Below are 25189 nucleotides of genomic sequence, written 5' to 3'. Positions count from 1 at the left end.
AAGTCAAAATGTCAAATGTGTTTCACAATCTAGTATAGACTGAATTTTGTTAATGTATTTGATAAATTCATGATTGATATAGTTAGATACCAAGTCATATCAGTGCCTAGACTTAGTAACAAAAGACAGAAAAAAGAAACTGTGTTATATTTAAGTAAAAACATGTTGATTATTTTTTTGAAAAGTACAAATAAAATAAGATCAATAGGGATGTGATTTATATAAAAGTAGAAAATTCTAGTATACTATCACTGTTTTCTTTCTAGGAATTGACTTTGTTACCATGAATGAAGTCAGTCTTTCAAAATTTTTTTGTCGTTTGGTGTTAAATTTACAAAGATTATTACTAATACTGCTGTGGTGTATACTACTTATGTTTGGCAGATATAAGTAGTATGTAGCTTCAATTAAATATGGAATGTATGTAGAAAAATGTAAAGATTCATTTGAAAAAGACAGAAAGGGAAGCCGAATTCAAAAGATGATGATACATGTAAAGGACAACTGATTGAAAGTGTACAAATGATGTATCCAATGTATGGTTTTCATATTTTCTTAAAGTACTGTAATTATGTATTAAGAATTATATTGGTCATTCCCACGTAAGTGTTAGTTCACTACACTACTACTACTGCTGCTGCTACTACTACTACTACCACTACTACTACCATTACTATTACTGCTACTGCTACTGCTACTACTACTACTATCACTATTACTATTACTATTACTACTAGAGATTTCCAGCATTACGGTAATTAAGAAATCATCTTGTTTGTTGGTAATGATCTTATTGCCTACATTTCAAGACAGGATGCAAAATATGAGAGTGACAACTTAACAATAAAGTGTTATTCAAATCTTCATCAGTTTCACTGAAACACTGGCTATTTAGATAATCGACATCATGATTTTAACATACTTTTCTAAAGTATTTCATTCAGCACAATCAAATCATTAAGAATCCAAAAAAGGTTCTCATGATAATGCTTCTTCAACAAGTCTACTGGAGTAATAAACATTTTGTTCACAGTCTCATCAGTTTTAACCTATGAGTGCTTAAATAAAGTACGGAATTGTGAAAAGATATGACTTGAGTCTTTTTTATTAAAATGAACCTACGTCTAAATAAAAAGAAAATAATGGTGAGTATTCGAGTTGCTAGAAATTGTAAATTGAGGAAGAATGTCAGTGATTAAACAGATGGGTATTATCAATCAGGTATAAAGTTCATGTAACACTATGAGTTACGTAATGTCAATATAAGAATATAACTATATAATTACAAAAATAGTAATAAGAAAATCAAAAACTAAACCTTTATGAATGAATAATGAGTAACTGAATTAACCATGTAAAATATAGAATCCTAATCAAACATATAGTAAGAATTTGGATATATTTTCTATGTACATACAATTGAAACATCATAACTGACATATTAGCTGCTTCCAGTGTTTATAGACATTTGTCGAATTGAACAAATGAGAAAATAAACTCAACTTTCAAGTCTCATTCAGTGAATTAAAATGCCCTTTAATAGTATTTCATTAATATTTTAACTCAATACCTATCAAATTTCACTCGCTCAGTTTTGATATGATGGAAAGAAAAGTCAATTTTCGATTGATTGTTCAAGATTATTTCCGTTGTGGTTCAATGTAATGATTATTCAATGTAGTATTCGTTTTCTTTTCTCGTAGGATATTTTATTCTGTATAATATACGATATTCTTGTATTCCATTAACATGAACTATGCTCAGTTTGTGACTTTTTATAACTCTGGGTATTTTCCATGTATGTGATTACATTCTAATCAAAACGGATGTACAATCAATATATAAATGAATGTATTTTCTACTAGAGTTGTCGTCGTCGTGTTTTGAGGTTAATAAATCATCACTTATACCAGTCTTTGTGTTCTTACTTTCGCGTCGTGAGAATTGCAGAGGTCCCTCGTTCCCAGTATAAGTGATAAGTGTTTCCGACATAACAATCAGCGACGACCAGATACAAAAAGTAGCATTAAACGAGCCAAGACAATAAGCATTCAAATGACAAATTATATATAAGTATATATATATATATATATATATATATACCATAAGCGATGCATCAGAATCAGTATTGTCATAACAACACATTACTGTGGAGTCAAGACATAGGTTAAAACATCTCTTCAATGAATTCTGATCATTGAATAGTTAAATTATAAATCAAGCAACAACAAATTAGAATGAAACATTATAGTCTCACAGAATTCATCCCTAAACTATTTTCTAGTCTTGTTCTACTAGATAATTGTTTTTTGTATTAAACCTTAATCCGTACATCTTTTCAACCTTCCTTGAACTATATACTTGATCATATGACAATTATAATTATCACTGTCATATACTTATTGTAAATATACATGAAATGACGCATTAATGGTAGTCTAATTTCAGTAAAATCATATTTGTACTGTCCTAGTTCGCTAAACGAGAATGTACACATGAATATGACCACACACACATTCTTACTATCATCAATCATTGTTTTGTTTTTTCTAGCTGAAAAGTACAAAATAATTAAAATGTGGGTGTTTCTTTTCGCTTAGAGAAAAAATGAAAATGAAAATCATGAGAGGATATAATTCAGTGTAAAACAGTTGTTATCTTTATTGTATACATTTTAGTTGTATGAATACAAAATGATAAACAATTAAGATGAATAACAAAGGAAATGGATAGAAGGCTCCAGAACTACTTTCTTAAGATTTAATTATGTCAATTAGATTTCCTATGATTAGACTCTAGTAAATGGCTAAAAGAATTCCCACATCTATATTAGACCCTGAAGTTGATGTGAAAAAAATACATATATCCCGAAATTCGTATTGTCTATGCTAAAACCAATACCCTAATTAACTTGCGTTTGTTCAATTACTTTAATAAGTAATACTATACTATTTCACGAGTTGAATTTAAAAAGTTTTTCTCTTCTGTTCAATGTGTTTTACAGCAAATTATAAGTTCAGTAATTTCTACTTGAAGTTTATAATATATTTTTAATATCAGAAGGGATTTTTATGGATATTGTATTATTTTCAATAGTTGAGATCATGAGTCAGTTAAAGCTACACCACCATGGAAAACCTGAAAGCAATGGATGGTCATTTCATACTAATGTGAGACTCCTCAGAAGTGTGCATCTACGATCCCACTTCGCGAGATTTGTACCCAAGACCTACCGGTCTCGCGTGCGAACACTTAACCACTAGACCACTGAACTAGCCGGCACCCAACGATATCAATATCTAACTTCAACTAATCCACGAAATTGAGTGACACATCCACCATTATCATCAATGAATTACTATCTCACAACAGACCCGGTTGAACTCCACTAGTCATTGCTTCTCACTAGAACTCCAAAAAATCTATCTTGAATCTAGTCACTTGTGAGCATATGTTAATTAATATCAGAAGGAATTTTTATGGATATTATAGTAATTTCGATAGCTGAGATCATGAACCAGTTAAACTTAGACTACCGTGGAAAACCTGAAAGCACTGGATGATCGTTTCATCCTATTTTCGTCTTATTTTTATTCGTTTCAATCTTCACTGAATATATAATCAAATTTTCTGTAGTCTTAAATCTTAAAAATAACAAAGAATACTCATGAGAAATTTACAAATGTAACGCAATTCAATCTGTCTAATTATAACAATATTCATAGAATGTTTACTAATTTCCTGTGCTTTATTTTAACTCGAAGAAATGAATATGTTAAACATCAAGTTTTATAATTAAGCTTATATCTCCTTTAATCATTTAGAAATTTATATTGGAATATATTTTTTTAGACATATATGACAGTATATGTTATAGTATTTACAGTTAACCAATAGCTGAGTTATTTTTCTAAGAAACTTCCACAATATAAGGATAGTTTCCTTCAGGATCTTACATCAATTAGGAAACTATTGTAACTTAAACTAGTAAACAGTTGGTTAGCTTTCAACATCAAGGTTGAGTTTTTAATAACATGTACTATTACTTTTAAAAGTTTACTCGAATGTACTTGAAAAGAAGTTTTGAAGAACTGACAAATATTAGTTGAAGTTAGACATTAACACCGTTGGATACTACCTCAGTGGTCTACAGATTAAGCGTTCACGTGTGAGACCGAAGGTTCTGGGTCCGAATCTTTTTCGTGTGGGATTATGGATGAGCAATGTTCAGGAGTCTCATACTAGGTTGAAACGACAGTACACTGCCTCCGGGTTTTTAATGGTGTCAAAACATTGATCGTTCCATGTGTAGTGAAGTGCATTCACGAAAAAGGTTTCAAGAATAATAAACAAACGAAGGATATGGGAAAATAATAGTAGTGAGTAAAATCGTTTGCTAAACTTTATCCGACCATGGAAGTGATGAGTGTTATAAATTTCTGTTTTGTACAACGATCTGATTGGTTAGCTTGAATCATTGAATCCCATAAATAACAGTAGAATAATTTGGTTTGATCTTCTAGATGACAATTATCAACTAAATATGACTAAACGGAACAACATACTGTTGTTTTTCTTCAAACTCTTCCTCAACTACGAAGGTAAGTGATTGACAAATCATAAGTTGACTTGTTTAGCTGTACTTCGAGAAACCTGTGACGTATGTACAATCAGACAACTTAACCAACACAGACTGTGAAAACTGAGAATCAGAACTTTAGCAAAACTTTTATTATTTCAGCTACCTACTTGAAATTCGATCCTAGTAGTTCACATCTATTTGATTTTCCCTTCACATTGAATGTTCTTTCTCAGTTTACTGCCAAACATCACAAAATTCATTTTTAACCTACATTTTTTAAGATTAAAGCCTGAAATTACTTGAGATATATCACAACAACAAAAAGTGAATCATTAAAATGTATTTTATTCAGTTAAGTTTTAAAAGGTAAGAACCATTTAATCATCGAAATAAATCATAGTTTTTAGTTACCTATATATAAGAAATAAATCAGAACAGTTTTATTGTCCTTATAATGAATATTTTCTATTGTGAAATAACTAGACAGTAATTGTCTGTAAAATTGACCTCAAATTTATTTGTTTATTTTTAACCTATGATGTCATTAACTCATAGCATTAAAAATGTCTAAATTTAAATATAACTCTATATGAATAGTAATTTATTTAACCAATGTATTCACACAAAAATAATCTTCAATATAGTGAAAATTGAACGGTTGGTTTCAATAGTTGAGATCATGAATCAACCTGAAAGCACTGGATGGTCATTTCATACTACTGTAGGACTCCTCAGCAGTGTGTATCTACGATCCCACCTCGCGAGATTTGGATCTTACACCTACTGGTCTTGAGCGCGAACGCCTAACCACTAGACTACTGAACTAGCTGGCATCCAGTGGTGTTAATGTCTAACTTCAACTAATCTACGAAACTGAGTGACACATCTACTATTGTCATCAGTGAATTACTATCTCAAAACAGATCCTTTTGAACTCCACTGGTTACTGCTTCTCACTAAAACTTCAGGATATACCTCTTGAAGCCAGTCACTAGTATGAGAAGGAGTTTTGTGGATGTTCTTGTAATTTCAACACTTGAGATCATGAGTCAATTGAAGGAAGACCAACATGGATGGTGGCTCATTGGTCTAGTGGTTAAGCGCCTGGCGCGAGACTGATAGGTCATGAGCTCAAATCTTGCAAGGCAGGATAGTAGATGCACACTGCTGAGGAGTCCCATAATAGTATGAAACGGTCGTCCAGTGCTTCTATGTTTTCCATTGTAGTCTAGCTTCAATTGACTCATGATCAGAACTGTTGAAATTACCACAATCTCCACAAAACCCCTTCTGATACTGAATGGTTAATTAGTAAATTCTTTAAAAACCTGATGACTAGTTTTAGTCTTATATACAAAAAACCCCTTTATCTGTTCACATAAATTTATTGATTAATATTTAACTACTGTAGCTAATAATAATCATAATTAATATTTGACTAATGGAATTACATCATTTCATAATTGAATAGAGAGTTTGTTTCACTTAACATTAATGGAAAACTAATTGTCTATAGACTATTAATTGATTCCGGCATTAAAAAATAATAATTTAAATTCTATCCTTTTAAACAGTTGTGAAGTATAACTATTAAAGGGTTAAGAAATATATAGGTTATAAGTATTAAGTAAGGATAAAGAAATCTTATGAAAGGCGTAAAATATAGTGAAGTAGTATGTTATACCGTAAGAATTGTAAGCAACTTATACAAATGATTTCTCCATAGATATAAATTATGATATATTTGAAATAAAATGTTAGATTTCACTTCCTACAGTGGTTTTTCTAAGGTGTTGCTAAATATATATATATATATATATATATATATATAAAGTCATTTTTCATCATGGACTGATATTAGGTAGAGAACTAGTGGTTAAAAAAAAGAGACTTTAGACAACTGTATCATCCTAGTCTGGAATTCTTTGATAGTGAATGATATTCCTATCCAGTATTATTTCGTCACTTATAGTTACCCATCTGATTTCAGTTATTGACTAGAGACTATTTTCAGTTCAAAATGATCTATCTGAAGTACGTAAATAAATATGAAATAACTGAATGTACATGTTGCTAAAGTTGTTCAATCACAGAAAAAGTAGATAGCCTCAACATTTTGATTTTTTGGGTTTTCTCCAAATTTTATGAAGTTATAGCTGTTAAACAGCTAAAACCTGATGTTTTTTTACTGTTAAATTTACGAGTTGTTCTAAGCTAGAAACTCAATGAAAACCTGGAAACACTGAATAGCCATTTCATCCTTTATATAGGACTCCTCAGAAGTGATGGTCTAGTTTAGATTGACTCATGAATTCAATTATGAAAATACTACAATTTCCACAAATCCTCATTCCTATACTTATCTACATGATATAAGTCTAATTTTTAAAGTAACCATATATGGTTTGTATGAATAAATCAAAAGGTTAAGCGTTCGCGCGTGAGACTAAAGGCACTGAGCGGGATCGTGGATGTTCACTGCTGAGGAGTCCCGCAATAGGACGAAACGACCACCCAGTGCTTCCAGGTTTTTAATGGTGGTCTAACATCACTCGGTTCATGATATCAATCATAAAAATCAAAAGTGTTTGAAAAATAATTATCTACTCATTAATTTATGACATGTTGAAGCTTTATTTTTTTTTTACAAACTTGTTTATAATTCTTTGCTGTATGGGGTGTATTCTATTAACCAACTATGTGTAAATGTGATTTGATACACAATACAATTGAATACATAAAAATTGTTCACTTTTAAGTTTTTCATAGATGGGAGTACACTCATTCATATAAGAATAAATCAAATGAGTCACTAATATGTATATATATAAGAAGACTAATATGTCAATCATTTTAAATATGATAGAATCTTCTCTATTTATAAATGTGTAATACAGATGATGAATTTACTTGTATTGAAGTTGGCGACGTTTAAGGTTTAACATTAAAGTCTTGAGAGCTGATATCATCATGATACAGATAAGCACAAATATACTCATCAAAAATTATTACATTTTCTTATATCAAATACTATCTATGTACAATGTAAAGGTAAGTCATCATTATCATATATTTATTAAATAGCTAACACTTCAATCATTCTAAAGACAGGGGGAGACGCCAGGCTCCGATGAACATTCAGGAAGATTGAATAAAAGTTGAAAATTATTCAGTAGTAATATAATAATAATAATAATGTTTTCTATATTCGTAATGAAATTCAATGTGAAAGTTAGTCATTACTTAATGTTAAGGGTAAATGAGTGAATCAGAATAAATTCAGATATATGAACGAAGAATATTCTTTTCAATAATTTCTCATCAGGTCCTACAATTATATATCTAAATTAATTATAATGAAAATCGGCTGGGTTTAAGGTAAGGTATATCATGCACAGTGGTGCTTAAAATGGCAACTGGAGCTTAATACGGCTAAATGTGGATGGATATGCTTCGGAGATACATCACTCAACCTAGACATTACCATAAATGGAGAAGTGTTATCTAGGTTACATACAGTAGTAGACTTAGGACTTAGATATTCCCAAGACTTGTCGTTTACTGAACATATATTAAAACAGACCTCTAAGTATCAACGTCTTGTAGGTTACATAACTCGAAACCTTCATAACAATGGGTCACGTATTTTAATGTACAAAGTTTTTGTTCGACCACTTGTAGAATATTGCACGTTTATCCTTAGCAGTGCGCGCATAAAGGATAAATTAAGGCTGGAATCAGTACAGAGACGATTTACACTTCGTATTCTTGGAGCTGATTGTACCTTAACTTATAATTGTAGATGTAATAAACTTGGGCTAGACCCTTTATGGAGGAGGAGACTCAAACTAAATCTTATCTTTTTCTTCAAAGTACTTAATAAACTATCCTTTACATCCAATCACGTGATTCAATATGCAGAAACTTCTCATTGTGACATCCGTAATTCCTTGACACTAGTGAAACAAACTTATTCTAAATCATCTCTTTATATGAATGGCATTACCTGTAAATTTTCTAGACTCTGGAATGACCTACCACAATCTATCCGTACGATAGAGTCACTCCCACTATTTGTTCGCTGCATCGATGCATACTGCTCCTCTGAAAATGCATTGAATGTTCTAGCACCTGTAAGTGTATCTCATCCCACAAGTGATATTTTAGGAACTTTAAATGTTTAGCCATCTTTATTAGTGAATCCCCTAAGTGAAACCACCCACTTGCTGTCACTTTATGTTAACACCGTCCCCAGCAAGTTTAACTAATCTGAATAACATCAACAGTATATCACTGTGTCACATGACACATGCATTTTGGTAGACCTGATTGACATATTTTGGTAATTACTGCTTTGTTGTTCCGTGCTCTGCTTTCGTTTTAATTTCTCTAGTTGTGGATAATTGTCATTAATTCGATCTGGCACACGAAATGACCTTAATTACTCCATTCATAAATCAACAGGCTGTCCATTTAAGAAATATTAAAAACTCCCGGCTGATGCATTGGATCGCTGTAATACATGTACTACTTAAACAACTACTGAACTAATATACTTAAAACATTCTTCTATCACATGTTTGTTCTCTACATCTAATGTTACTATTTATATCAAATTGATCATGCCTGTAAACTGGCGTGAATTCTGTAATTATTATTTTCAGAATATAAATTATTAAAATTATAACATGTGAATCAAGGATTGTTCGTCAAATTATGCAGTTAATGTTGGGGCTGACTAATATGAATTGTCAACTTGAATAAGTTTATACATTAAATGAAATTGTGAGATAAATGTACAGAATAATTATGGTTGACATGGATTATTCGAAGAACTGTATTCAACCGTTCCTTTCATCTTGGACAGCTTCTGGTCTAATCAGCTAATAATCATTTTTACGATATAGTGATGTTCATTTTTTATAGATTAAATTTATTCACGCATCTTATCATTGTTATTATGATTATAACAACTGCCAACCTTTTTGATAAATTTGTTCAGCATCCATTCCTATTTACTAATTCGTACGCAATTCATATTATTCTACATAGTAAGTGATTTATGATTTGTAATTACTTCATTATCGCTCTCACCCAAAGTTAACTATATTTATTCTGATCATTTATCTTACAATTTCATTTTAATATATAAACTCATTCAAGTTAACACTTCATAACAGTCATCCCAACATTAAGGATCTGATTTGATTTTATATGACACACAATCCTTGGTTTAATTCATTTTTGTGTTGGTTTTTCGATTCCTGGAGTGGTCATCAACTCTAGGATACAGATACATCCAGCCGACGAATCCTAAATAGAACGAAGCGCTCGTCCCAGATTCTACTGCTAGCCACCATTTTTCCCTGTCTATAATGCTCAATTCACATGTTATAATTTTAAATGATGTACCTTGTCTTAAACCTGATCAATTTTTTGGATTATGAATTAAAAAAGAATATTCTTCGTTCATACATCTATGTTTTAATATGATGGGAATTTTTCAGCAAATGCAAAATTGTTGTTCAGAAGAGAGGAAAACATTTTAAGGTATCTGTGACGTATTTCTTTCATTTTCATAAACGTTTACTATCTCATGTATAAACGAAAATCTCACACTTCAGCTTGAATTGTTTAAAATCGATGTTATGTTATGCTTCAGAAGATAAAATTTGTGAGTCCCGTTAATTGCATTCAATTAATACAAATTGGACAGGAGATAAAAATAAGCACTAAAGTTCATAATGTTATTATCCCTAAAGAAAATTTTCTAAATTGTTATCAGTAACAAAGATGGATTGGTAAAAAGTGATATCCAAAAGCGAATTTAGATCGGTATTTTTTGACATATGTCCATACCGTGAAAATTGGCTCAATATTATAGTTTTAAGTCAAGTTAGATAGTGAGCGGCAGTGGTAAGCAGGAGATGCCTTTGGTCATAGTTATAGCTCGTTGGCTGAATGTACCTCCATCCTAGAGTTGATGCATAGAATGAGACTCATACCCAGTACTTCTTGCTTCGAACGATAATAAGTTTTCCAATAGATCCAAACATGCATCCTAGATTTGACTATTGGTATAAATTCATTTATTCTGAAAAAAAACTCTTGACAAAATGACTATATATTTACAGTCTGCACTAACTGCATACATGTTAACAAAAACTGACCAAAATTTAACTCTGAACATTAAAAATAAAATAATTCAAGCTTATTTAATAATAATCTATGTACCATACTCGTTGAACAGATTAAAGACTATCTGAACTTATCAGATCAGTAGATAATACATTGACATTTTATACAAAAGTTCTTCAATTCGAGTCCAAACCGGTAGATTAACACTTCGTTATGCATCCGGTCGATTAATCCCAAACACAAAAAAGAAATACATATCCTAAATTCTATTGTTAGCCACCATTCATTTATCTTATCTTTATCATTAGAATAATATACGCTGTTATTTTCACATCCTTCATTCGGTTAAAGAAAAAATCACTATCATTTATCATATTTGATAGATTTACTTTATACTAAATAGTTATTATCCTTAGGTTATATTTAGTAGGCCTACATAAATTAATCAAATATGGTTTAAACTTGTGACTGAACACTTTAGTATATTTTAGTCACTAAATCAAGGCTAGAATAAATAAAACTGAACAAACTTCCTTATTTTACACTTTTTATTTGTTTTAATTTTATATTATAAAGTAAATTATCATGATATTACACTACCAATTTGATTGTTACATCATATATATATCACATTTTTGGTGGAGTTTTGTTCTGTGAGCTGGATGATTTAGTCGTGAAGCTTTCATCGTTCTTCTGAACGACATCATCAACACAAACCTTAATTAGAATTGAAGCAATAAACAATGATAGGCTTAAGGTCAACAAGAACAAATCAACATCGAGCTGTACAGGACAAACTGTGAATCACATGTGGAGAAATTTGAACACTTCACTCCTATCTGAAGTTTCTACTAATGATATCATTCACAAGAACGATGAAAGCTCCATAACCAAACTATCCAACTCAAAGAACAAAACTCCATCAAAATCATCCATCTGAGCTATAAATCTTCTCCATCATCTCACTTTTTTTTTCTTATAAACAAACTATTAAAAAAAATTTAGCGGTAGATCAAATATTGATGATTACAAAACATCTTTATTAAAAATTGAAAATGAACATTTGACAAAATTGTGATTTATTTATTAAAACAAGAACAACCATAAAAAATAAACATACCGAAAACACGATAAACATTATTATTATTATTATGCACAGATGTTTAAATGGTTACCAAAGGAACAATCATCTCTGAATCATATTTCTTTTTAAAAAGATAAATATAAATTTCACTGAATTAAGTATAACCTATTTATCTTGAATACATTTTAATAGATTTCAATATTTAATTTTGTAAGAAAATTAAAATAAATCGTTTGAGGTATATAAAAAAGAAGTTTGTATAGAATACAATAGTGTGCCTCCCCACCCCACCCCCACCCCTTTGGCCCATTCACTTGGCGTATATCACTCTGAATTTTCATTTGTTTTTTCCTTCTTCTCCTAGTTCTTCTTCTTCTTCTACTACTACTTCTTCTTCTTCTTCTTCAAATAAATGACTTTATTTATATAATATTGGGTTTATGAAATTATTTTAAGTAAATAAAGAAATAATACATGTGGGTGGTCGAATAAAAATCATTTTGTTTGTATTTTTTTTATATTTCCTTTGAAAAATTCGAATCCATGTATACAAATAATCATTTATTTGAAAGAGAGTAAGAAAGAAAGAAACAGAGAAAGAGAGAAAGAGAGGGAGAGTGAAAGCAAAATTTATTTCCCTTTCATATCATATTTAATATATTAGGCTACACAATATATTCACTATGTATACTTATTCGTTTATATATTACTATGTACCAGTGAATGCTTGCAAATGCTTATATATCTGTATATATGATGTAGTGAATACATATGTATTAAATTGGAGGAATTCCTTTATATTTTAGATTGAACGATTAAGAATATATAGGTATATGTTTATCGTCAACAAACAGGTGTATGGGACAGTTTAATAAATGTATTTATACATCTAATCTGAATTTTGTTTATAGGTGAACCAATTTAGATTAAAATAGATTAAAATCAGATCTGATATATTGATTTATATTCACAGATTGAAATCATCAGTCAGTTGAAGCTAGACCACCATTGAAAACCTGGAAGCACTGGACGGCCGTCTCGTCCTAGTATGGGACTCCTCATCAGTGCGCATCCACGATCCCGCACCACGCGGGGCTCGAACCCAGAACCTACTGGCTTCGCGCGCGAGCATTTAACCACTAGACCACTGAGCCGGCATCCAACGGTGTTAATGTCTAACTTCAATCAATCCACGAGGTTGCGCCACCGTACACCATTGTCTTCAGTGAGTTACTATCTCACAACAGACCTGGTTGAACTCCACTGGTAACGGCTTCTCACTAGAACTCCAGGAGTTTTTCCTGAAGTCAATCACTAGTGAGCAGTTGATTATTATCAGAATGGGTTTTGTAGAGAGTTTTTTAGACATTTCACAGGTTGAAATCATGAGTCGATTGAAGCTAGACCACCATGGAAAACCTGGATTGTTTGAAGTTAGACATTAACACCGTTGGATGCCGGCTCAGTGGTCTAGTGGTTAAATGCTCGCGCGCGAAGCCAGTAGGTCCTGGGTTCGAGTTCCGCGTGGTGCGGGATCGTGGATGCGCACTGCTGAGGAGTCCCATACTAGGACGAAACGGCCGTCCAGTGCTTCCAGGTTTTCAATGGTGGTCTAGCATCAACTGATTCATGATTTCAATCTGTGAAAATTTCTAAAAATCTCCACAAACCCCTTCTGACATTGATTTATTGTCTATTTTTTAATGAAAATTTTCAGTTATTTTGTTTTCGCTAATTTACTAAATGAGTGCTGAATTTTTAGATTGTAACTTGATTATGAATGATAACTTTTATAATATTTATGCTTTTATCTTCTTTTATATTGACATATTCAGACATAGCAGACAGTTACGAATAACTTAAGACTACTGAAAATTATAGTCGATTATTTAGCACTCCTACGTAAAAAAGAAAAATACCCTGAATGGTATGATATACTTATTAAATATCAAAAAGGTTTTGAAAAACCCTAGCCAAATCTATACAAGTACTCAGTTGTGGTTTATGTTTTAAAACGCAAGAATAGGTCATTTTTATACTTAATGAATCTATCAGTCGGAATAAGTTCCCTTTCACTTATAATGTAATAAACTATGTGAATAGCTATTCCTAAAATTACAGAATGTCGATGCACAAAATGACTTTTAAATAATATATGCTGCTAGTAATCTATTTTCGTTGGAATTAAAGACTCGAGTTAAAACAATTCAGTGGTAATACTAAATAGGCATTAGCTTACATTTCCGGAGTCTACGTTGTGTGATATAATTAATCTTCACTAACCTTAGCTTCTCGTATTATATATGATAGTTAGTGTGCTTTCAGTGTGACCGTGTGGTTCTTAGTTAGTATTTATGTTCAACGATGAACGAGTACTGATGAAGATTGCTATACAACTAAGAACAATTCATGATTAATAATAAAGTACTATACATTACGGTTAATAATCATCAACCAAATAACAGTTTCTCAAATGAAATAATCACTTACGATTGACAAGTAAATGTATATAGAGAAAGATTAAAATATGATTTAAAGTCATCTAGTGCTTTCACTTGATTTTACAATGAATTTAATTGTGAAATTAATTGAAATGATAAAACCATACGATATTGCAAAGCCTTACATTTTCTCTTTTTTCAAAACAGACATCAACGACTGATTCTATTTAAATAATCACTGTCTTAGTATTGAAATCCTCAGAATGGACCAAATACAGGACCCTCGATCTCAAGAATTGTTAGCCATGTCAACTTTTTGTCATTTATACATAACTATTTTGTGAAATAAAAGATAAACAATATTGTTAAATTGTGTTTTTCAAACAAGTCGTCTAATCAGTCTTTGAAAAATCAAATACTGATTCAGTATATCCATTGGCTTTTATGCATAAATAGAACCTGTTTTATTGTTCAAGAACAAACTGTACAACATAAATAACTAATATATTTTTAATATCTCAATGAGTAGAAAAATTAGATTTTCTGATGTTTCGTGACTTAGTGTGAGCCACTTCTTCAGAGAATAAATAACTAAATGTATTATTTATTTATAACAATCTACCCAATGCTTGACTTATTCGAAACTACCAAATCAAACGTTGGTAATGATACCTATAAACTGCACAATTATTCTACAAAAATCAAAACACGAAGTTCAGCGAAGGGATCTTTTTTCAACGAATTTATTATCAAGCTATACAATCGTATATGTATGAAATTTTTTTGTTTTTTTGTAAAAGTACTAATTACATGAGGAAATGTGAACACAATTAACCATGACGTAATAAAAAGATTATAATACTCGGATACGGGAACATATCCCAGCTTGGTTCTATAAGGGTGAAAGGAAAGCAGTTAGGAGTTCTATACTTGAACACCTAATCGATTGTAACCATTCTACAGATCTACAATTTGATTTTAAGGTTGTTTATATGATTCATTCAAATTTACCCAGATTTCCCCGTATCAAACTCTTAAAAATAGCCGAAGCTCTTACCATCCAGTAGCTTAAACCAGAACTATGCGTACAAAAGAAGTACGTCTTATCGTTATCGTTACCTTGGCCTCAATTATTTTGATTATCCTATTATTATTATTATTATTACTTCATTCCTCCTTTACTTATGTCTTATATTCTCATTATTTTATTCGTAAATGCTCATCATATCACCTTATTTATTTCTACACCTCTATCACCTTTAATTATTATAACAAAAACATTTTACTAGTATAGGGGTTGTGGAGATTATTAAGTTTTTGATTGAGATCTTGAACCAATTGATGTTAGACCATCACAATTGAAAACCTGGAAGCACTGGACGGCCGTTTCGTCCTATTGTGGGACTCCTCAGCAGTGCCGTGACCAGTGGAGCTAATCCTTGTCGGGTAGAAACAGTTATCTACTTAAGTACAATGGAAGTTGGTCGCGCAATTTCGTGGATTGGTTGATGTTAGAAACTATCACCACTGGATGCCGACTCAGTGGTCCAGTTGGTTAAGCGTTCGCGCGCGAGACCGAAGGCCCTGGGTTCGAATCCCGCTCGTGGGATCGTGGTTGCGCACTGCCGAAGAGTCCCACAATAGGACAAAACGGCCGTCCAGTGCTTCCAGGTTTTCAATTGTGATGGTCTAACATCAATTGGTTCAAGATCTCAATCAAAAACATTTTAATCATTTTATTATATTCACCAAATCTATTGTTACCATTCGTATTACGTAATCTAGTATTATAACCCTTTTTATTACGTCATGGTTAACTGTGTTCACATTTCCTCACGGAATTAGTACTTTTACAAAAACAAAAAAATTTTCACAGATTGAAATCTAGAGTCAGTCGAAGCTAGACTACCACGGAAAACCTGGGAGCACTGGACGGCGTTTTCGTCCTAGTATGAGACTCCTCAGGTTTTCCATGGTGGTCAAGTTTCAACTGACTCATGATTTCAATCTGTGAAATTTCTAAAACCTTCACAAAAAAATTTCAGATATATACGATTGTACAGCTAGATAATAAATTCGTTGAAAAGAGATCCCTTCGCTGAAGTTCATGTTTTAATTTCAATGTTTAACTGGGAATTATCTATCAATTATTCATAAAACAATATTGAAGTTTTTAATAATTTTCATACACATCACCATGAGTTGTAACCATGTAAAAGTGTTTACAAAGATTAATTTATCCATCAAAAATTATCATGATCTAATGGTAAAAAATCAATCATAACTGTTTGCCTCATCATCGGAAGGCAATTTAATATTTCACTAAACACATAAGTAAACTGATTCAATTCGAAAGGGAAAAAAGCATTTCACGGAAATAACAATTAAGTTTAAACAATAGTGTCAATAGTGATAAATAACTGTAATTAAATTATTCAACGGTTCCATGATCATATCTAAATCCTTCTACATAGATATATATATAATATTCAGTCACAAGATTCAAAACTTTGTCTATTCATCTCTCACTCATACTCGTTACCATGTTTGTAAATTTACTAAACGTATCCCTAAAACAAACCCACTAAACTATCTAAAAGTGATTTCAAAGAAATTATCCTGCTTTTATTGATCACACTAGAAATTATTCATTAAATAAAAATCTAAATCAATAGAGTTTTCTTACAAAGTAAACAAATATAAAATTATAATAGTTGAATTCATGAATCAATCTAACTTAGACCATAATTGAAAACCTGAAAGCATTGGATGATCGTTTTGTCTTAGTACGGTATTCTTCAGAAGAAGGTATTCACGATTCCATATCAAAAGGAATCAAACCCAAGACCTTCGGTCTTGGGCGCGAACACTTAATCTATAGACCACTGAGTCAGCATCTAACAGTGTTATTGCCTAACTTCAACTGATCCATGATTTTACGCAACCCTTCATGTAGCTTAGATTGACTCATGAGTTTAATTATTAAAAATAGAAACGAATTAAATTATAACAAGAAGAACCGTGGATGAGCACTACTGAAGAGTCTCATACCACGATAGAACGGTAGATCAGTGATTCCAGGTTTTCAATGGTGATCTGGCTTAAAACGATTCATGAATTCAACGATTAAAATTAATATATTCTTCACAAATCCCCATTCTCAAAGTACGAAATTAATCGGAATATGCCCAGTGAAACATAAAATAATAAAGATTGGTTAGGCGAGGAGTTCTGTTTTCGGCGACTTCAGTTTCAGAGCTGTACATTCGCAAATATATATATTTAGTTTCCAATATGATAATAATCACAATAACCTCCCTTTTACAGTTCAAGAATGATTGGAGACTAAAAATTTAAATTATTGTACATTCATTCATCTAATTTAAGTAAACATTTCTCGGTCGGTAACTGTTTCTTTTGTCCATTTTCACTAGAAAATTTTCATGACCATTAGAACTGACTCAAAAACCACACTACTCGATCACAAAAATAGTATTGTTTGTTTGGCCATGTCGGCAAAATCACGAATCTAAATAAATAGGCCTTATATTTTATTGTATATGTTATGTACCAGTTACTAACGGTAGTCTGTAGTCCTTTGATCAGGGTTTTCAAATTTCTGATGACCACAAGCAAACTCTAACTATTAATCTTGAAGAGACATTGCTTTTCTTAAGAACATGATGAATCATACTGTATAATTATTTAGTACATTAAATGTTGTTGACTATAGTCAAGTGGAGGTGTTGGGACTGCTTCCGAGAACTACAAAGGAGGCCTCAGAGGCCCTAAAGGGGCCGAAGAGTTTCCATTCAATTAGAACATGATGAAGCTTTCTAGAATATCAATATGGTATGCTACTATTGGACAGTAGCATAGCATGCCTCGTTGCGGATTGGCTTAATTATAATGTTGATATACCAAACACTAATATCTCTAAATACCCATGAATTACTGTGCATCTTGATTCCTACCCAACAAGCACTTCTACAGTCCTCTTCTGTCTTTTGATTTGCGATTTTGGGAGTTCTGTACGTTCAAGTGCCGTAGTTGTATACTTTATTCTGCGTCAATCAAGTAGTGAACTTAACAGAAGGTACATTTTATTATCTATGGGTGCATACATCTTTTTGGCTAATGGAATTCTCTGTCTTAAAGTTCAAACCTGTGGCTCATAGGTTTAAACGTCAACTGATTAAAAAAAGCCGAGCTTAATCTTCATTCAGTAACCGACGTGTAATTATTGCCCTAAATTTTGACTAACACGTAGTATAGATAAAGTTAATTTATTTACAGGTTTCTTTATTCTTGACAAATTCTGCGTGTAAATCCTTCATGTTCATTATTAAATTAAATAATTACACCAATTAATTTCAACTATTGAAATTCCTAAAATCTCCACAAACCCCTTCTGATAAAGAACATTAGTTATTCACTTTTCTTACCTTAAATCACATTAATGTTTACCAAATTTTCTTATTACACTACATTAGAAACACAGCAACAATACTTATTAGATTTCTTTTCATGATTTTAATTTTAAGCGGTAGGTTATAAATGACATTGACATATCTTTAAATAAATATGATAAAAAACTATTTGACATGTGAAAGTTAATTAATTAATTTGTTACTTAGTCTAAAGACAAGACAATTAGTATATATAGAGAGAGAGTGAGAGGGAGGGAGGGAGGGAAGGTGACGGAGAGATGAAGAAGTTCATACATTGCACAACCCCCATGAATCAATCCTAACACGAAGTAATTATTCGGTTGGTCATTGGTTAGTTGTCAAACCATGTGAATCATTTTAGTTAAACAAACAATCATAACAAGAATTGTTATTCTTATAAATAAAAATGAAATTATTCTAATATGATTATATTTCATAAAGATTAATTTATGTATATAAATATATCCATCAATATAATTGGGAAAATTCTTAAAGAAATTCCTCTTGTATTTCACATTAATTAATTCTAATATTAGGGAGTACAAAGAGGATATAACATTTGTAATGATTCAGTGTAAATGTGTAGTGTCCGTTACTATGTTAAGCCCATATAACTTATTCTATCCATTCTTCTTGAGTCACATTCTGACCTTGTTAATCATTCACTTATCAGACCTGACTGTTTTCATATTAGCGTTTATGTGTGTACACTTCTTATTCTATTCATCACATACTTGTAACTTATTTTGTATGACTATAAATATTAACTAACACTTGGTTAAATTGAGTCGGCTCAAATACTGTCGCGTCACTACATGTCATTTCACTCTCCTCTCTTCTCTTCGCTTCTCCAATCTTTTGTTTAGATCAACGACTGTATGAAATATACATATTCGAAATTCATTCTTGTATTTGATTTATTTAACTCCGTTATACACTAACGTGATTTAAGTCGATAATTATATACGAGGATAGCCAACATGGGTATTTAGTCAGCAATCATTCAATAATGATCATTTGTCCGATCTCACTGGAATCAGATATAGGACCACTAAAAATTAAACATATGTAACCTTTTAAAAGACTTAGATTCATTAGTGAATAGTTTCGAAATAGTTCTCCCGAAGATCTAGTGCGAACTTATCATTTATAGATTAAGTTAATTCAATATTAAGATAATGAATCATTAAGTGAAGATCACAATATGTCATAGGTTGAAAGAACCTAAAAATATTCACTAACTTAAATATGTTAGATTCACTCCTGGATATAAGTTTACGTGTACAAATTTTGAAGACAATCATACCGGAACAAATTGATTATACATAAATTTCTAACTTTTATTGTACACAAAATGCCCTCAAATAATCTGGTACGGCCGAGAGTGGGAAGGGTCCTCTGTCTCTCAAAATTCTCCCACATGGCCACGTGCATACAACCACTGACAGGTAAGTTCTTCTCATTGCCTTTTTGTGGCGAGGGTGTTGTTTAAGAAATTCAGAGGACGAAACACGAATGTCCGGCACTTGAATCGGGTTAGTGTATATGAAGGATCTATATACGGGAGTCGGAAAACCCTGATTCGAAACCAATGTTACACGTAGGCTCCAGGATCTTAAGAGAACAAATGGTACATGAACCTATTGTTGGGCTTCAGTTACCATGGGACTGTATCTTCTAACGTTGCTTCACTACATTGTAGATCAGGCCTCTAAGTCGAATGTACCGGTTGTGGCCTCCGAAGAAACTTATCCACTTCGGTTTGGGAACCCGTACAGTATCCTAGCCTTCACACAAATCGAACAATTTATCTATTTGGTGCCTCCTTGTACCAATGTTTATGTGTTCAAATAAATAAATAAAAATATCTACTAAATTTTATGAATAATTGACCTTTCCCTTAATAATAATAGACCAATATAAATTTTGATATAATTACTTTTTTCAATTTAATTTTCACATCCTTATTCATATTCAATCATTTAAATGTTTACATATACACTGTTTTCCGATCTAATATTAAATTAAACCCTTACAGTTGATATGGAATATAGATTTATACACTATTTATGAATAAAATGATAGACAATTTAAAAACCTATTGGGTGGTCATATATAGTTCTTCATCAATAATAATTTAACTTTTCATTTTATTTCCTTTTTTTCAATTTAAACAAATTTTCATTCGTTTTAATTCAATCATAAACACTGATTATTTGTATGTTAACTGATAATAGAGCCTGAGGATAAAATAACTTCTTATTTTTTCTTCTTATAAATGTAACCCAAATTATTGTTTCTAAGGTTAAACTTTTTCTTTAAATTATCTTTACAGTGAAAAGGGAGGGGGGGTATTAATTAGTCTAAATTGTTATTTTTTTCTATTTTCCTTTTTTTTAAAAAAAGAAAAGAAGGAAAGGCAAGTCAAACAGGATTGTCTAAGAAATTTAATTTTAAGCTAAATTGTTTGTTTTTTCAGTATAATAACTTAAACAAGTATATAATGAATTGGGCGGCCTATGCTACTCCACGAGGAGTAACAAGCATAAGTAAGTAAGTAAGTATACAATGGATATTTAATGAATCTGAAGCGAAAAAACAATGACCTGATATATTTTCTTACAATGAATACTTACTCATATGTAAATGTACACAAGTGTATAGAGTGAGCATTTAGTTAATCGTAAATTTTTTCAAGATATATATATGGGTATGTACTTGTTTGATATCTTGGGATCTTTACAAAAATATCATTTTTTTATCACCTGATAATTATGACCATAAACAATTATAAACTCCCCGAATCCATCGCATTCATATGTATGCTTATCAATTCAACTACCTATGTTGAGGCAGTCACATAAGCTGCACACTTCAGTTAATCTGTTGTATCGTATGAGAATTTTTTGATCAAATGGTGGTTACTCATGACTGAAAGCTCTTCTCTTCTTTGTATGACTGACTTAATATACTGAACAAACATGAACTTTTTGTATTAAATTATATACGTAGTTGAAAAGCAGTCGAAAGGGAAAATGAGTTTCTTCGTCACCATTCGTTTGTCCATTGTTCAGTGACGTACAATCTATCTGAGCTATCAATTGTCGTATTCTAAAATACGTAGTTCATTTTGTTCACATAACCGCCCTATAAATAACTTTTAAAATTACATAAAGATATAAGCAATCCTACCCAAAGAGAACACAGATCAAAAAATCTGTACCATCCAAAAACGTTGGCAATTTACCATTTCAAGATTGAGCTGTACTTTCACAAACATCATGTATAAGATATCATTTCATTTTGTTCTTAAGAAATATTATTGGAAAGTCTTATTTATAAAAATATTTCTGATCATATTTTAAATGATGCTGTACATATCTGTGTGACTGTAGACTTATGTGCTAAGTAACTCATAAATAAAACTATACAGCTTTATTTATGTGTGCTAAGTTTCTTGATTAAATTGTTTTCGTTGCAAATCAAGTTAATAATTTATTATATATGCATTTTCACAAATTAAGACAGAACATTTGTCAAATTTTATCACACTCTAGCGTCCATTCAATTCATAAAAATTCAAAACAAAAAGCATTCTCGTTGGTTATCAACCGTTCATCATTCACTTAAGTAGTTTGACATGTTTTATTTAGTCAACAAACATTTGTAAAATAAATTAACACTTGACAAATTAACTTAATTAAAAGTCTCACTAATAAGTTCAGACAATACAGTAAGAAGATAAAGTTTATCCGAACTATGTAATATATTACTCTAGTATGTCCTATAGTTCTGGTGAACTTTGACTTATTATATTTTCTAAATGTTTAGCAAATATGTGAATAGCAGTTATATATATATATATATATGCAATCACTGCCAGACAACGCCTACTCATTTTCTTCTCGCGGTGATGAAGGTTGTTTACGAAATTGAGAGAACCAAAAGCAAATGTCCGGCACTTTAATGGCGTTTGTGGATGCATAGGATCCACCAAGGGGAAATGGAAAACCCTGATTCCAAACCGATATTTTACATGGGCTCCAGGATCCTGAAGGAACAAGTGGTATATGGACCTATTGTTGGTCACTGGCTACCATGAGACTGCATCGTCTGATGTTGTTCCACTGCCACGTGGATTAGACCTTTACGTCGAAGGCTCCGGTTGTGGCCCCTCTAAAGGAACCACCTGCTTCTGTTTGAGAACCCGTGCAGTATTACAGCTCAAATACAAATCAAGTGATTTGTGTGGCGTATATGTATTCTGTTCCTCCTTGTACCAATATTTATGCGTTCAAATATACATATGTAATAAAAATAAATGAATTACTCGATAATTTCAATATAACTTACTATAAACTATTTGCATGTTAAATTCTCCCAGAATTAATAATATAAACAGAGAAGTAACATGAGAATATGTTATTAAACTGTACATAATTGTCTTTTTTTTCTTCCTGTTATTACAATTGAATATAATACGACAATAATAATAGACAATAGTCTTAATTTAATGAATCATTAATTATCATCTCATCAATATCCAAGACATTCATTCATGTTTATTCTAGATTCATTAACTAATAAATTAATTTTACAATTCAGTTTGCTTGTTTGTTTGTTTTACTTTGAAAAAATTGTACATTTATTAAAACCGTTTTTCTCCATATAAGATTCACAATTCAATTGAACATTAACCTCTTAAAAAAAACAATTTTCAAAAATATACATGTTTTGATAAAATCAACCAATTAGAATTCAATGAAAAATGAACCAATCAGGAATTTACGACATGGACTCTTTTTTTGTTGTTTTTGTTTGTATAAACAATGATACAATAATAAGTGACTTGTTAACAAGAAGTTAAAGTAAACTAAGGTAACTTGTCATTTTGAGTAATTTAAATTATAAAAGATTCAAAATACAAGAAAGAAAAACAAAAAACAATTTCTAATAGATTCTGATAAAAAGTTAATAGTGACAGCTTTTTTATTGTTAATACTTACTTACTTACTTACTTACGCCTGTTACTCATCGTGAAGGAGCATAGGCCACTCACCAACATTCTCCATTCAATCTTGTCTTGGGAAATCTTTTCCAGCTCTTTCCAGTTGTTATTCATCCTTCTCATATCTGCTTCTGTTTCCCGATGTAATGTGTTCTATGGCTTTCCTCTTCTCCGCTTCCCTTCAGGATTCCAAGTTAGGGCTTGCCTCGTGATTCAGTTTTGTGATTTGCGTAATGTATGTCCTATCCATTTCCATCGTCTTTTCCTAATTTCCTCTTCAGCTGGAAGCTGGTTTGTTCTCTCCCGCAGATGGCTGTTGCTGATGGTATCCGGCCAATGGATGTTGGGTATCTTGCGTAGACAACCATTTAAAAATACTTGTACCTTCTTGATGGTGGTTGTTGTAGTTCTCCAAGTTTCAGCTCCGTACAGTAGGACTGCCTTGACGTTCGTATTGAATATTCCCACTTTGTTATTGGTTGAAAGTTGTTCTGAGTTCCATATGTTGTTCAATTGTAGGAATGCGTCCCTTGCTTTGCCAATACTCGCCTTTACGTCCGCACCTGAACCTCCTTGTTCATCGATGATGCTTCCTTTTATTGTTAATAGGTTATGTATAAATCTAAATAATTTGAATATATATCGCTTTATAATAAAATATATTTGCATTAATTACTACCTGCAAATGTGAATTTTCCAAAATTTCTTTAGGGAAGTGATTAACTTCAAAGAATAATAAGTCTTATATGACTGTATTGAATGAAAGTTGTATGAAATATAGATTTTTAGATTCTGGTTTAGTGTTACAAAAGCATAAAAATCACCAAGTGAGCAGAAAACAGTTGGTTTTATTCCCTGTGAGGTTCTTAGGGTGCTTTGTTAAAAGTAATTTGGCCTAAATGATAAAGACATGCCTTATACCAGTTAGTTATGAAAGATGAATTTCCTAATTGATATAAGTGATGCAAGCTACTCTCTACTCAGGTAGATTCTATCCCCAAATAAAAGGAGATCACTATGACGACAAAATTTACTAAGTTTAATCCGCAACAAAACTGAACACATACTGAAATAAATCTTTTGGCTGACAAATTTTTAGCCATCGAAATTGTTATAATAATTATATGTAGAGATGATCAGTAGCTACCAGTGGAATCCTAGACGCACGTTTCGTCCTGTTCAAGACTCGTCAGCTGGATATACCTGCATCTTAGAGTTGATGTTTACTCTGGGATTTGAACCCAGTACCGTTCGCTTAAATATTATCGCGTTATCCACTTACCTATTGATTCTAGATAGCCACTGGCAATAGTGGGGTAATCAGCATAAGATGAACATGTGCTAATAAGAGACTGATCAAATGCAGTTCTAAACATCAATGTGAAAATTAAAAAAAACCATTACAAAACGTTGTAATAATTACTAATTGATAGTTATGAAAAGAATTGGAAACGAGCAGAAACAATCATGATTTGTTATTTTTTA

At 31.5% G+C, this 25189-nt stretch overlaps 1 protein-coding gene across 1 annotated transcript in view; it reads right to left on the bottom strand.

Moving 5' to 3' along the window:
• The window catches only part of WC2_3 (blue light receptor), a 71670-nt gene extending 48282 nt beyond the window's left edge, over positions 1 to 23388 (bottom strand). The window contains exon 1 of the mRNA XM_051209826.1: positions 23050 to 23388. Within this exon, the coding sequence (XP_051075289.1) occupies positions 23050 to 23134 (85 nt within the window). The 5' untranslated portion in view covers positions 23135 to 23388. The remainder of the gene's footprint in view (positions 1 to 23049) is intronic.
• Positions 23389 to 25189: the final 1801 nt, after the last annotated feature.

The sequence above is a fragment of the Schistosoma haematobium genome, chromosome 1 (assembly GCF_000699445.3).
Source record: "Schistosoma haematobium chromosome 1, whole genome shotgun sequence".
In the NCBI taxonomy this organism is placed as follows: domain Eukaryota; kingdom Metazoa; phylum Platyhelminthes; class Trematoda; order Strigeidida; family Schistosomatidae; genus Schistosoma; species Schistosoma haematobium.
This window is presented reverse-complemented; position numbering and strand designations above follow the sequence as displayed.